The sequence below is a fragment of the Myxocyprinus asiaticus genome, chromosome 50, assembly GCF_019703515.2.
Source record: "Myxocyprinus asiaticus isolate MX2 ecotype Aquarium Trade chromosome 50, UBuf_Myxa_2, whole genome shotgun sequence".
Taxonomy (NCBI): Eukaryota; Metazoa; Chordata; class Actinopteri; order Cypriniformes; family Catostomidae; genus Myxocyprinus; species Myxocyprinus asiaticus.
This window is the reverse complement of record NC_059393.1, coordinates 17,615,836-17,631,632: the sequence shown is the minus strand read 5'-3', so window position 1 is coordinate 17,631,632 and position 15,797 is coordinate 17,615,836. Positions and strand designations below refer to the sequence as shown.

The 15,797-nt window shown below is 37.5% G+C and overlaps 2 protein-coding genes across 2 annotated transcripts; both read right to left on the bottom strand.

Moving 5' to 3' along the window:
- Positions 1–457: 457 nt before the first annotated feature.
- Positions 458–10,471, bottom strand: LOC127438624 (vascular cell adhesion protein 1-like). Its single transcript, XM_051694323.1, has 10 exons — positions 10,318–10,471; positions 9,003–9,275; positions 7,894–8,199; positions 5,819–6,079; positions 5,218–5,493; positions 4,427–4,696; positions 3,314–3,625; positions 2,193–2,468; positions 1,691–1,951; positions 458–1,245 (listed from the first exon to the last, which is right to left on the bottom strand). The coding sequence occupies exons 1-10, from the start codon at positions 10,463–10,465 to the stop codon at positions 1,088–1,090; spliced, it is 2,541 nt and encodes an 846-aa protein (XP_051550283.1). The 5' UTR covers positions 10,466–10,471; the 3' UTR covers positions 458–1,087.
- A 1,888-nt stretch (positions 10,472–12,359) lies between these two features.
- LOC127439064 (probable G-protein coupled receptor 88) lies at positions 12,360–14,112 on the bottom strand. The gene has a single exon (XM_051695098.1). The coding sequence runs from the start codon at positions 14,036–14,038 to the stop codon at positions 12,989–12,991; it is 1,050 nt and encodes a 349-aa protein (XP_051551058.1). The 5' UTR covers positions 14,039–14,112; the 3' UTR covers positions 12,360–12,988.
- Positions 14,113–15,797: the final 1,685 nt, after the last annotated feature.

The window sequence follows — 15,797 nt, the reverse complement described above, 5'->3', positions numbered from 1 at the left end:
AAAAAAGGAGTGAGGACTCAATTTGGCTCATTTGATGCTAATTTGCACAGTGAAATTAAAGGAAAGAAAAGGATGTTTGAATGTGTTGATTGGTGCTAAATGGACAGAGGTGCATACTGTATATACAGAGTGGTTTACTTTTGGAAGGTGTGAGTTCCAGCTCTAATTTTGATCAACTTGTGTCCATCTTGTCAGAATTTAGGAAACAAGTTGTGCTGATAACCACAATGAAAAAGTCCCCCCACATCTATCCATGAATATCTGTGTTATGCTAACAGGGAAAGTACCATTTTTAAACTGATAGTGAAAGTTCTGAAAAGTGAAATTCCATGAAGTGGAAAATAAAAATGAAGCTATAACAGATGCTGTGTGATGCTAATATTCCTGTAACTCTCAAAATGTCTTTGGACTTTCCCATATCACTCTCCCAGATCAAATGACAGACAATAGCCAGCTGCTTGTTTAATAAATATTTATGAACAAGAGAACACTTTTTACATCTGAAATATACACATCAAAATCATTTTAGAACACTTTAAGGACAATTTTTAGAACACAGCATCTTCATCAACAGACACTGAGGTTAACAGTAGGTATCTATAATGTAACAAACACTTCTTTACTAGCTTCAAATTTTGCAGATTTACTAAAATAATCAAATGGTTTTTCTAAAATAATAAAGCAGGTTTCGCTAATCCTCATCCCTTCTGCCACTGGTCAGAAAACCTAGCCCTTACCTCTAACACTTAACTCTAACTCTAACCTTAACCCTAACCTCAATCCACTCACACATTAGGATTGAAACTGCTATAGTGCAGACATGAGGTCTTAAAGACAGCTGGCACTTCTCAACAATAAGACCACAAAGAAACTGCACCAGACCGATTTTCCTTGCCTGGGGATACATGACAAACAACGGGCACATTGATTGTCTGTGGCTATGGAAAATGCAGGTACCCAACCAGCTGAGGTACTGTCACCTGACATGGTGACTGAAAATTTGTTCTGAACCTGCAGTTCTCACTTCAGGGAGGCCCTGGTAGCAAAGTGTAGCTGATTCCCAAACAGTTTGAGGAGTATAAACAGTCTACACGGTGCCTGGGTTGTGCTTCGTAAGGTCATACGATCCCTTCTTTCTAGCTCTCCACAGATATGCCACAAAACCAAGCAGTGCTGCTGCAGCTCCCAGGCAAACTGCAGTGGTTAAAAAATCATTCCAACCAGGCGGAGGGTTGAATCTTTTCTCTGTAATAGTAATAAAAACAAGACAAAGAAATTGGCAAAAGAACATTCTGATGACTTTGACACATTTTGCAAATGGTCAAAATATACTTCGATTTTCCACATGCCATTACATCTTGCGAACAGTGCGCACAACACAAATTTCGTCATCAGCACAGTATTCGCATCTAGACACGCATAGTCCTTGTCTTTGCACATCGTCTGTGCATGTACTTGGCATTGAATGTGATTAAAGACTATCGCAAAGCAGTTGTAATGTGCATGCGTCGAATATGTCCATATGGGCTCACGGTCAAAAGAGTATACTTTGAAAGGTTGGTTGCTCAATTTTGCACAAGATGGAAGAGTACGCAGAAAAATATACCCTAGCCTTAAGTCGGTCAAATAGAAAAGTATGTTCTAGTCCAGGTACTCAAAACAGTGGAAGTGTTTAACTAGTTTCACTTACCCAATACGTTAATAGTGAAAACCTCTGTCTCATAACCCAGGTCATTGGTGACATTGACCTGGTATAGGCCTGTGTCTTTGGGAGTGAGGTTGACCAGAAGGAAGACGCCATCAGGGGAGTAGATGTCTGTCTCGCTATCCAGCTTTCTCAGGACCACCGCAGGTGGAGGGAAGCTGATAGAGCGACAACAGATGGTGATATTCTGTCCCTCCTGAACCTCAGCGGATGGAAAAACCTCCACTGTCGTATTCCTGGGTGGTGCTGAGTTAAGAGAGGCATGGTATTTAATTACAGCAAAGACACACAGGAGGCAAAAATACATGTATTCATTTTTAATGAAGAAAGAGAACAAGGCAAAATGGAGAGCAAGGCACTTATTCCAATTTTAAAGAATTTTAATTAACTGTTGATATACAGTTATGAAGCAATACATCTTTTAAAAGATAAAATGTTTTAATTCAGATCAGTAAATGCATAGATGCTTTCTAGTGCAAACTCTTACCTTTAACAGTAATCTGAACACTATCATTGTGGCTTCCATACTGGTTCGAAGCTTCACACATATACAGGCCAGAGTCATCCAGCTCAACGGAAGGGAGAGTAACCAATGTTTCAGCCCCATCACTGGCCTCCAACTCTGTTACTACACCATCCACTACCCTGCTCAGTACCATCCGCCCCACTGGAATACTGTCAGACTGGCAGGAAATGCTCACAGATTCTCCGTCCTTCAACTCTGTCTGTGGGCTTACAGTAATCTTGGTTCCTCTGGGGGGATCTGTAAAAGGGAGCATAATGTCACGGAATCTGGACAAATTCCAGCAAATTATCAATTTAGGATGTGTTGCAGCCAAATGTTTCAATATGTTTGGGAACAATTTTATCTTATCCCTGGAAAAGAGTCCTTTTTAGCTTTAAGTACTAGTAGCTAACATACCTTACTATACAAACTTATATTCCTTTTTATACTATACTTATACTTCTTTGTGTAGTTTAAGATACTTTGAAGTATAATATACAGACTATACAAAGAAAATATGTGTGGTTCTTTCCCGTGTCAAACTTGCCATCACTAAGCTAGGGTTCTGAGTGGTTGCTATGGTGATTAGGGTGGTTGCTAGGTGGTTGCTTACGAGCCCATGTCCAAAGTGTCCCAAGTCTCTATGATATTCTGATCCCTATAAATAGCTCCGGTCCCTCTAGGGGTGCAAATATTTTCCCCACGAATTCAGGATGAGTGAGCATTTTACCGCTTCAAAACAGGATATTTTGCTGTTCAACAGGGGGTCTCCCATGAGTTTTTGCTGTCTAACATGAGAGGTTCCATTTGAGCATTTTGATGCTTCAATACGGGACACAATGCCTTCAGTACAAGAGGTTTCGCCATCTGTGCGGGGGCTGGTGGTTTGCAGCTTAAATACTGGACAAAAGTCATCCCGTTTGGGTCATTTTAATTTTGCAACCCTACTGAGTTGGCAACCCTAGTACCTCCTTTAATGTAAATAAAGCCACCATGTGAAAAGTCCAATCTCTCCTCAGTAAGCCTGAATTAAATGATTTAGAACAAACCCCTTAGTATGAGTAATAATAATAGTGATGCTTGCTTTAGCCCCATTGACGTACAGTGAATGGACAATGTCGTAGAAGCTGTCTTTACTGCTTGAGTGGCAGGCACACCATGCAAGTCCAGCAAGACTTTGCAGGTGATGCGTTTGTCCTGGACGTTGGCCTCTACGTGGTAAGACAGCACTGAAGTCAGATTCTGTGTTTCACTTGAAAACGACCCAGATTCTGAGAGCAGTTCTCTCTCTTCATCCATCCACAGGATTTGGAAGAGGTTGGCTGGGAAAACTTCCTGAACAGTGCAGGTCAAGTTTATCCTCTCACCCTCTAGAGAAGGTCCAAGGACTTCTACAACAGGACTTGTAGGGAATGCTGATAAGAGACAAAAATGAAATACTGAAGTGTTTCAAAGTATAAACGCACACAAAATACTGATAAATATTTAAGATTAAGAAGGACCCTAAATGAGAAATGTTGAACATCAGTTTGACAGAGTGATTATGTAGTAAAACACACAATGTAAACAGACCAATACTCCCTCGCAGACACAAAAGTTCATGTCTGCTGACAGAGCAAAAGAACATTGTAGGAAGGTCTCTTTGACCTACAAAGTACTCATGTTTTCTGTCAGAGGAGTATTAAATCCTGTCAGCATTAACCCCAATAAATCTGGGAGACTTTGTTAGGCCTGCTTCTGGAACATTTTTAATAAACCCTTTCATTCCTGTGTCTTATCAAAGTGAGCTATTTTTACAATTTCCCAAAACAAGGTTGAGTGAATTGCTGTTAACTGATGACTCACAGCTAATGGTTGGTTAATTGCAACTCAAAACCAAGATACACAGTGATCTTCTCCCTTAACAGTAAGATTAACTAATTTGCCAATTTCCTTTTTCTGAAGGATTAAATTGGGCCAGAATTTAATGAATCTAAGAATACTTAATAGCAAATTGAGTGAAAAATCAATTGGTGACAACCTTGCTGGCCTTATTTTGAGACATTTGCCTGTAATCAACCAACTGACAATTTAGAATAATGCTTGGTGATCCCATAGGCATGATGGCCTTTTTCCGATTCTAACTGTTTTTGACACAAACTCAAGGCTATATGCTACATCAATGGATAGAGATTTATTTTTTTATTTTTCAAAAGTAAACCTTTGGTGACACTTACCGAACACCTTCACTTCAGTCTGCTTGGACTTCACGATTGAGTCACATTTGACCTCACAGATGTAAGTTCCTTCTAAATCAACTGGGCTGAGCAACAGTTGGGACAAGAATCTGCTGCTTTCAATCTGACTGGTGATTGGCATGTTTGTGAGACGCCTCCAGGAGAATTCAGGATGCGGGCACCCTGAAGCCACACAGGAGAGCACCAAACTGGAGCCTCTCTCAGCCACAATATCACCATTTGGTTGTAGAGTCACTTCTAGCAAATGAGCTGCAAAACATCAAAAGACAATTTGACTTGGTCCCTCAAACTCTGAATTGTAGCATCAAGTTGAACCTCAGGAGTCACCATCTAGCCTGATTGCATACTGTAAGATGATGATGACTATTACTGTAACATGTATAAAACCTGCAGGTAAATCCAGGTTTAACTTTAGGTGGTCAAGTTGGTTTTTGGTACATTGTGGCTGGGCCACCAGCCAATGACCAGCTTGGACCAGCTAAATTCCAGCTAAAAACCATGTTCCAAAACACAGCTACCTGCTTTAGCTGGCTTTTTCAGGAGGGCAAGACTATTTTTGACAATATAGCTCATCTTTTTCTATCATTCAAGATGGGGAGCTGTACACATCATTCTCTGAGTATCTTCAAGGGATAAAGGACTTGGTTAGGGGCTACAAGTGGTTCCTCTTTTCTATTTTACCTATTATTACAGCTCATGCTGTAACTGTATTCAGCAGAGCAAATTTTGGACCACCAATATTTGCTAATACCAGACTTTCAAGGTCTTACCTTCAACGGTTAGACTGAGATTGGTCCTCTGACTCCCATACTCATTGAAAGCCTCACATACATATTTGCCAGAGTCAGTCAGCTTCACTGAGGGTAGAGTTATTGATGTTTCAGCCCCATCAATGGTCTTTAGTTCTGTTTCTTTGTTGTCCACCACCCTGCTCAACACCACACGGGTCACTGGAACACCATCAGACAGGCAGGAAATGCTCACGGATTCTCTTTCCTTTAGAACTCCATGTGGACTTGCTTCAATGATTGTATTCATTGGAGGTGCTTCAAAAGAATTTGAAGATTAGATCAATATTTCCAAATGTAAATATGGGGTCATTGAATCTTTAATTCATCTGTATTTGAAATTACTCCATATACATTACCAGAGCAATTGCGTATTGTATTGTAAGCTTTTACTGAGCTGTTTAAAACTCATAAAAACTACTAGTCAAACCACTGTTTTAAAAAAAAAAAAAAAAAAAAAAAAAAGAATAATACACCCAAAAATTGAAGTGAGGGTGAGTATATTGACAGAATTTTCATTGTCTCTCTTTGAATGTCTTTAAAAGAAAGAATTTAATAGAATGAAAAGAGATTTCCTGCTAACCTTGAACGACGACCGAAACATTGGCCTTCTTTCTTCCCAATTCATTGCTAACCTCACACTGGTAAGTGCCAGCATCTGATAAGGACACATTTTGCATGAAGAGCTCTTGATGTTTCACGATTTCAACAGACTGGCCATCTGGTTTAAGAACCATCCATGTAAACACAGGCTTCGGGTTGCCCTCTGCCTCACAGGTCAAAGTTAAACTGGATCCAAAGAAGACTGCGGTCACTTCAGATACTTTCACGTTATGTGGTGCAGCTGTAAAAGCAATGGGAAAACACAGCAGACAATGAGAAGACATCATGGGGGTCACCATCAGACAGCATCTCATAGAGGAATTGCTGTTATGGGTATAATTTGAAAATAGTTTACATAAATAGACCTACATATGGAGCTGATCATCATGAATATGCAAGAACAAGCCTGCTGGAAAATTCATCTTAAGATGGTGGCTGAGTTTTAGAATGTGGTAGCTTGTTTCTTAGCTGGTCTTATCTGGCCCAAGCTGACAGACCATCTTGGACCACCAACAAACTAGCTACCAACTGTTCATAACACCTTAAAGTGGTCAAGCTGTTTTTTGGAACATGGTAGCTGGTTTCTAGCTCCTCCTAGCTGGTCATTACTGGTTCAAGCTGGTTGACCATCTCAGGCCAGCAACAAACCAGCTACCAGCAGGTCATACCAGCTTAAGATGGTCAGTTTGTTTTGTGGAACATAATAGCTGGTCATTAGCTGGGCCAAAATGCAGACCATCTTGGACCAGCCACCACAACTGGTTATAACATCTTAAGGTGGTCAAGCTGATTTTTGGAACATGGCAGCTGGTCTAAGCTGGTCATTAGCTGGTCCTAGCTGGTAAACCATCTTGGACCGGCCACAAACCAACTACCAACAAGCAGTTTTTTTTTTTTTTGGAATATGGTAGCTGGTTTCTAAAGGCCTGGGTATATTTCGTTTTTCTGTGTTCCAGATTGGATTGTGCCCATCGTCCGATTTGCCTTTCAAAGTATACTTTTTCGACTGCAAGCAGATACAAACGCGTTCGATGCATGCCCACTGCAATTGCTTTGTGATACTCTTTTAGTACAGTCAACAAAAGGTGCATGCGCTGATGATGAGCACAGATGGTCCACACCCACGGTTTGCATTATGATCTGCAACGCAGACAACCGAAGTACAGAATATTTTGGCCTTAACTGGTCCAAGATGTTTATTAGCTGGTCCAAGATGGTCTACCAGCTTACAGTGATCAATCTTAAAGACCATATAGGCTACCAGTTTCAGGTGGTCCAAGCTGATAAATTATGTTGGACTAGCAATAAACCAGCTACCAACTAGTTATAACATATTAAGATGGTCAAGCTGTTTTTTTGGAACATGGTAGCTGGTTTCTAGCTGCCCTTAGCTGGTCATTAGCTGGTCCAAATGGGTAATTATCTGTTTCAAGCTGGTAGACCATCTCGGGCCAGCAACAAACCAGTTACCAGCTGGTCATACCAGCTTAAAATGGTAAAGCTTTTTTTTTTTTGGAACATGGTAACAGGTTTATAGCTGGTCTAAGCTTGTCATTCGCTGGTCTAAACTGGGAATTCACTGTTTCAAGCTGATAGACCATCTTGGACCAGCAACAAACCAGCTACCAGATGGTCATACCAGCTTAAGATGGTTAATTTGTTTTGTGGAACATAATAGCTCATCATTAGCTGGGCCAAACTGGGCATTACCTGGTCCAATCTAGCAGACCATTTTGGGCCAGCCACAAACCAACTACCAACTGGCCATAACAGCTTAAGGTGGTCAAGCTGTCTTTTGAAACATGGTTTCTAGCTGGTCTAATCTGGTAAATCATATTGGACCAGCAACAAACCAACTAGCTTAAGCTGGTCAAGATGTTTTTTGGGACATGGTGGCTGATTCACTACCCAACTAGACCAGGTTAAAGACCAGCTAGAAACAAGCTACTATGTTTCAAAACACAACTACTTGTTTAAGATGGATTTTTCATCTGGTAAAACTTTATGAGCAGCTTTCTATTGAACTTCAATGGATTATGGTGAAACTGAACTTACACAGAACTTTCATGAGCCCAGATGTCTCCTTGGTCCATTCATTGGTTGGTATACCTTCTACATGGAGTGATGCTCTGCAGGTTATTGCCTTTCCATCATGCTCACTTGAAGGTTTGAATGTGTAAGGAATCGACAAACCATCTTTGCCATGTTCCCCATATTCACTGTGAAGAATAGTGTCTTCATATAACCATTTCATTTCAAGAAACTCCAAAGGGTATACAGAAGACACATCGCAGGTCAAGAGGTTTTTCTCGCCCAGTATCAAACGATCATTCCCAGATATAACTGGGTTACTTGGAAAAGCTGAAACATAGATTCATAAGGTTTCAAATATAGATAAACAAGCAAAGAAAATCTTTAAAAATCATTTACATAATCGTTTATTTATTTTTTTTCATAATCATTTCAATCATATGCTGCATCAACTATGAAATTGAGGAGACAGGGGCTAGTTGTCAAATGGAGAAGTTTTACAAGGACTATATCTCAGTAAGGGTTTGAGTCAAAAGTCCAATTAACATATATTTTCTCTAGAAGTGGTTGTACATGTTGGTTTCAAACAACTAGTTCACAACAGTTACAGAATTTTGTGTTGCAATTTAACACTATTAATTAATTACAATTTTTTGCTGGTCAAACAATGGTTATCTTTTCCATTCATGCTGTTTTATGCATTATTGTGTGTCATAATTGTTCTACAATTTCAATTTGGCAGAAAATCAATCAAATACCCCATGATACATTTTAAATGCAGAAATCTTGCATTGAAGATTATACTTTTTTAAACTTTAGATAGTATTTCCCAAAAATGTATTCCTCACTAATTATTATCAATAAAAAGCAGGTTCCAATTGTGACAACATGCCCTGTCATAGGTCAAAGTGTATTAAATTAAATGTATCTTTTGTCCTTTGCAATAATGGTGGAAATGTTCAATAACTTTTTTTGTAGTCAAGACTGGAGTAAACAGTCTTACAACTAGACTCGGTCTCCCCTAATTACTTCATTATAAAAAATACTTAAGTAATAATTAACTAATAATAGCTACAATTATTTTTACTCAAACTTACTAAAAATAAACATACAATAATGGCATTGAAACTTACAATAAACTCTAATCGTTGTTTTTGCCTGTTTTGTCTCCTTCCCACAGGTTGCTTTGCAAAGTATGGTGTTTTCGTGATTTTTTGTCACATTGTCAAAGATCAGCACAGATTCTGTTTCGTGAGCCTTAACTGTGGCGAACAGTGGTTTATCTTCTAACGTGGTCCACACAAACTTAACCCTCTCTGGGCAAGATCTCATGCTGCAGATCACTTCTCTCCTGCCACCCACTTTCAACAGAACTCTGGGAGTCAGCTCCACCATATGTGAAACAGCTGGTCAAGACAAAAAAAATTTCCTTCAGTTGCAATATTAAGGGTTATCTGTAACTACAGTACATATGCAAAACTTTCTAAAATATGAGACTTTTTAAAAGTAACTGTTGGTAACACTGTACACTTTAGTTTTATTTGATAACATTAGTAAATGCATTAGATATAATGAACAATTAAATAAACAATGTTTTTAACAGCATTTATTAATGTTGGTTAATGTTAATTTATAAAAAACACAATTATTTATTGTTAGTTCATGTAAGTTCATAATGCATTAGTTAATCGTAACATAAACAACATTTAATTTAAAAAAATTATTGTGTTGAAATACATTAACCAAGATTAATTTAATTAATTTTTTTATGTTTTTAAAATATTAAATAATTTAATTTCTAAGCATCATAAAACACTATGACAGACTTTTATAAAGATTATCTATATACAGTAGCATGTTTCATACAAATAGCAATTCAAAGTGCTTTACATACTGTAGACATAATAAAGTAAAAGACAAATACACATAAAACTCCATTTTAAATCATTTAATTAAAAAATGTATTAAAAAGGTAGAAATGTAAACATGGATTAAAATGATTAAAACGTAAAGACAAAAATGTGTTTCATTTAAATTACAGAATTAAAATGGTACAATTTAAATATGTAAATTAACTACTTGCATATAGTGAATTCATACAATTATGCACTCAAAAATATTTCAATTTCATAATAAACTTCCATCAAATTGAATAGAGTTTAATAAAATTAAATAAAACTAAATATTTTAAGTTTAATTCACTAAATTTTATGAAACATCACAATTTGATGGAAATTTGTTATGAAATTGAAATCTTTAAATCTTAAAAATAGGCAAAAATATATATATTTTTCAATGTGTCTAGTCTTGTATGAAGTATGTTTTATGATGCTAAAATCTGCATTTGTGGTTAAACTATGCAGGTAATGTGTCTAGTTAAATCTTTAGCATGTTCTTAAATTATTTTGAATAGTTACAGAAAAGTTTTGATTAAAGTAATAAACTTACCTGCAATTGGCAGAAGCAAAGTCAAAAGCAAAGTTAAAGCCATGGTGCAAAATCTATGTCCACTAATGAAGAGCTTTCCAAGTGCACAGATTATCCAGTGTCCTTTCAAGGGAGCAAAAATGAATTTGAACTTCACTCTCACTTTCATCAATGGCTAGAGTTTATATGCACTGGGGGGTGGGGCCTCTCAAGTTTGACTAGGTCATGGAGGAATTCCCCAGCAGTGCTTGTGTCTTCAGTCACAGTGGGATGTAATCAGAAATGCTAGAGATCTTTCTCCACCACCAGGCTCCCTCTGCTGTTCTAACTGCTGGTCTCAATAACAGGAAGCTGTCTGCCGTCTGAACACTTTCAAGATAATTTTCATTTCCATTATGAACTGCAGACTGATATCACACTACACTGATAAGCTAATTGCAGATGTTTTTAAGATATTCTGCAAGATATTGGCAGTTTGGGCAATTATTCCTTACAAGAAATGCTAAATCCACAAGAAGTCTGTTTAAAGGGCCGGTGATGTGACAGTTTCAGATATACAGATCAAATGAATCATCACAGGACTGTAACGCCACACAGTTTTGATTATTATAATTTTTTTATTATTTGACTATTTGAATTATTTATAATATAGGTTATAACTAGGCAATCCATAGGAAATCTTGAATAGGTTTCCAGTGAGGCTTCTGTAAATGTTTAGCTCTAGATTACATTCTCATTTGGGCTATTATTTTTATGTTTGTATCAGTTATGCTTATCTCTACTGTATTCATGCCACTTTTCCTGAATCAAGTTGAAGAAATCAGAGTCATCATTTAGGCCACCTGCACAGATGTTTGCTTAGGTCTTTAACAATAGAGAGAATATTATTATGTAACGGTATTATTATGACGGGAGATGACCCAAATGAACTTGGATGGATAGTGTCAAAGTGTCAAAGTATCAAAAGTTCTTCTCCACATTTTCACTATATCTACTATGCTTTTTTAACTGCTTGCAGACAATTCCTCTTGAGAGCACTGAAAAACTGCTTGTATGTTTAATACACAAAGACAATTTGTCTTACTAGTGCACAGTTTGGACGTTGAAAAACAAGACATGAGAGACTAACACAGATTCTGCTGATGTGAATGTCTGTACACGCTCTGTTAATGGTTACTGAGATTCTGAAAATGTGACCAAAAACATCGAGGAATCTTCTTTCAGCATACTGTGAGTAATCAAGAAGCTGTAAACTAAAATGTAATAAAAATACTATCATATATAAATAATAGGCCCTGTATAAAATGTTACATTTTATATACATTTTGAAATTTTATATATACACTATCATTTTAAATATACAATACACATTTAAATAATAATATAGAATTTAGGTAAAATTTAGATGGTTCTGAAAATGTGACAAAAATATTGTGAAAACGTCCAGCATACTATACGTATACAAGAAGCTGTGAAATATTAATTAATTAATTAATATAAATAATAGGCCCTATATATGTTTAAAAAATAATTACATTTTACATTTTTTACAATAAAATACTAAAATTAAATATATACACATATAAGAATAACATTTAAATATAAAATACAAAAATAATATAAATACATAATAAAACATTTTTAAATAGATGTTTTATATACAACAAATAAAAAACCTAATATCTAAATAATTGGCCCTATCCACAATACATTTATAAAATACAATGAAATTAAACATACTATTCTGTTATACAAAATTTAGATGGTTCTGAAAATGTGAACTGTAAATAAAATAAAATTGGTATAATACAAATGAATATATAAATAATAGGCAGTAAATAATTATTTAATGTACAATAAATATAATATGCTATAAAATTAAACATACTAATATACATTTTTTATTTATTAAAGGGTTATTCACCCGAAAATGAAAAGTCTCTCATCATTTAATCACCCTCATGGCATCCCAGATGTTTATGACTTTCTTCTGCTGAACATAAACAAAGATTTTTAGAAAAATATTTCAGCTATGTAGGTCCTAACAATGCAAGTGAATGGTGACCAGGCCTTTGAAGCTCTAAAAAAAAAAAAAAAGTGGAGATTAATAGTACTTAAATATTGACCTGTTTTTCACCCACACTTATATCACTTTAGAAGACATGGACTAGAACACTGGAGTTTTATGGAGTACTTTTATGTTGACTTTATGTGATTTTAGAGCAACAAAATTTTGGTCACCATTCACTTGCATTGTATGGACCTACAGAGCTGAGATATTCTTCTAAAAATCTTCATTTGTGTTCTGCAGAAGAAAGAAAGTCATACCCATCTGGGATGACATGAGGGTGAGTAAATGAGTTGTGGATGAACGATGCCTTTAATATAATCGTTTTAAATCATAATTTGATTTTAGAATCAAATATAACAAGATGAGAAACAATCCAGTGATTTAATTCCCATTTATTCAAACACATTCATAAACACATCTTGTTTAAAAAAAGTGGCAGTGTAGTAACTGTTTTACAAATTCCACGTTAGCTCACAAAATTAGTCAAAACTGCTTTACAAAACACTGAAAAATGCATGCAGCTTATCGTGACTGGAAAATCACTGGCAGATTGTAGAAGCATCTTGGACACACAGGCACAAGCAGCATTTGGCCACATAGTTTTAAGGTTTAGTTGGTGACTCAGTTCATCTCACCCAGGAAAGCCCTGCGACTGTTTTGTCTTGGGAAGATGTGAGAAATGGTATTGATCGTGGTGGTTTCAACCCCAACCGTGGATCCCCGCAAGAAGTCTCCCCTCATTACAGACCTAAAGGACTTCCTGAACTCTTCATTCTTCCAAGTGTACAGAAATGGATTGGACACAAAAATAGTGCAGAAGAGCATCCACGTTGATGTCCAAAGAACCATGGACACTGGCACAAACAGTCCTGCAATCAGAACCCAAAACATGGGCTCAGTTGTGAGAAGAAATATGAAGCAAATGGCAAGAACGTAAAAGCCGAGGCGCTTGTCTTTTCTGGGGAAAGAATAGGGGAGATTGTTCACTATTTGGAAATTGAGGATGCTGACCCTCTTCACGCTTATCTGTACCCGGCGGAAGATTTTCAAGTAGCAGTATACCACGATGACAGTCTGTCCAATGATAGTGACCGCCAATGTGCCAGTAGTGACCCGACTGGACAGCACCGACACCGAAGTGCCCTTGGCGAAGGATGCTGATGCTGCATCCTCAGCATCCCTGCATCTCTCAGGCGGGTACCGAAAGAATGCAAGCCATGGAAACAAAGAGCCCAGTGAAATGAGCCATGATCCTGCAATCATCCATTCTGTGTTCCTCTTCTGATAAAGACTTTGATATACAGCAGGGGTTTTGGTGATCAAAACATACCTGTTCACAGCAATGAGCGAATGGGAAAGCAGCGACACGGTGATGCCCAGAAACAGCAGCGCTTCTTTGAACGCGTGGTACCCGAGCACCAGGATCCCCCCAGTGGATGTAGCCACTGCTTCGTGGGGCATCCAGAAAGCGCACACCAGTAAATCCGCCACGCAGCCGTTCACGATGAACGCATTGCTTGCCGTGCGGAGCTTCTTGAACGTTACGACCAAATAGATGACTAGAAGATTGAGGATGGTGCCCAAAACGCACATGAAGGAGTAGATGGTTGCGATGGAGATGCGCGATCCGCGTCCCAGCGCGCATTCAGACACGTCCGTGTCGTTTGGCATGATGGAAGAAGCCTGATAAAAATAATATTATCTCATCTTATCTTATCGCGAGGGAACTCTCACACTGTGGGGATAAAAATGGAGAAACGTGCGTGTGAGAGCGCGCAGCCCCCCTATGGCAATGCTGCGGTAGGCACGCGCTTTATATATGTGTGGTTTTATCGCGCGTGAAGAGGCGTGAGATCAACAAGAGCCCACGCTGTAATCTCACATGTCTGTTTCTTCATTATTATCAGTGAGCACAATAATTGCAAAGGCAATTAACTGTTCATAATGAATCGCCCTATTGATAGTGCATAATATAATGGGCTCATTCAGTGGCAGCTGAAGCATTACAATTAAATGGCTCAAGACAAAAATTTATATATATATATATATATATATATATATATATATATATATATATATATATATATATATGCTATATTTTTTGCAGTTTTGCCTTTATATATATATATTATTTTTTTATTATAACTTCTTAGTTTCTTAAAGCGTATAGGGTCATTAAAGACCCGAGATATATAGTGAACCACATTTTTATGATTATTTCATATCTGTATAAGTTTATTATCAAAGGATATCTATTTCTTTGTTTATTACAAGACAAATGAGTACTTTATTCAGACATATGACTACTGTATCATGTAGATTTTCTGCGCAATGTTGGTGAATTATCAGTACTCCATATGCATATACACCTGTGGCGTAGCTAAGGGTGGACCAGGGTGGGCCTGGGCCCTCCCAAATTAGACCTAGGCCCACACAGAATATTAGAGATTATTCTTTGACTTCAAATATATACATATGTGTAGCTTATGTATTATATTTAGTTCAATATGTCTTTGACAGTCAGTTGCCTCTCATGAAATTTCATGAATGAATCCCGTTCGATCATATGGTGCATCATCTCTTTAAAATCAGAAAAATAAAACATAAAAATATATCAGAATATATACTGTTCTAATGTATTCTAATTGCATTTTGTAGATCCATTTGTGATAGATATTTGTGCCAGTGTTGTATCGAATTGTGTTCCCCGTTGGAATCTGTTTCCCCCTAGCCCCGATAGGGTATGGGGTTATGGTTAGGGTAGGTAGGGTACGGTAGGGTAGGGAAGGGTTAGGCTTAGGTTTGTGCATGGGGGAACGCACTCTGAGAGCGGAGAATGTTACCGTCAGATACTGTTACCCCCATACAGATCTGCTGGGGGGAAGCAGATCCCGACGGGGAAACAGAGTTCGACAGAACACTGGTCGCTAAAGACCTGAGATATGGAATAATGTTTGGCGAAACTCCCATTTAAGGGTTAATGGAAAGTCTGGACGAAGAATGGTAAGAATGACCTTTTGTTAGCTTTAGAGCATATGAGCGAGCAGGCTATTTTTCGAGTAATTTAAAAGCTCCCACTCTGTTTAGAGCATTTTGCTTTTATTTATGTTATTAATTTTTTATCATTACTATTAATTATTGCTATTTTTTAAAGGCTACATATTTTTTATGTTACATAAATTGTTTTGGTTTATTTCTTAAGACTAGGGTATACTTTGGGTGAATCTCAATGTGCGTTCTTTTGTGTTCTTACGTTCTCGTGGACTCGCTCTACTTCATCATCCACTGCCGAAGTTCGATTCCAATCCTCAAGAACGCAAGTACTGAGAATGCAGGAAATGACCCGAATGTGTCCTTGAAATCAAGGATGCATCGGATGGTGACTTGTGGGCAAGAACTTGGTACTACGGTGGCAGACGGAGGACATTTA

What these genes read in the sequence shown, in the direction of transcription:
- LOC127438624 (XM_051694323.1), bottom strand. Translation starts at nt 10,465, where the DNA reads ATGAAAGTGAGAGTGAAGTTCAAATTCATTTTTGCTCCCTTGAAAGGA. An exon ending in TTTGCTTCTGCCAATTGCAG is followed by an intron (nt 9,276 to 10,317) that starts GTAAGTTTATTA and finishes TGTCTTGACCAG; the next exon opens with CTGTTTCACATATGGTGGAG. An exon ending in TGTTTCGGTCGTCGTTCAAG is followed by an intron (nt 5,494 to 5,818) that starts GTTAGCAGGAAA and finishes ATTCTTTTGAAG; the next exon opens with CACCTCCAATGAATACAATC.
- LOC127439064 (XM_051695098.1), bottom strand. Translation starts at nt 14,038, where the DNA reads ATGCCAAACGACACGGACGTGTCTGAATGCGCGCTGGGACGCGGATCG.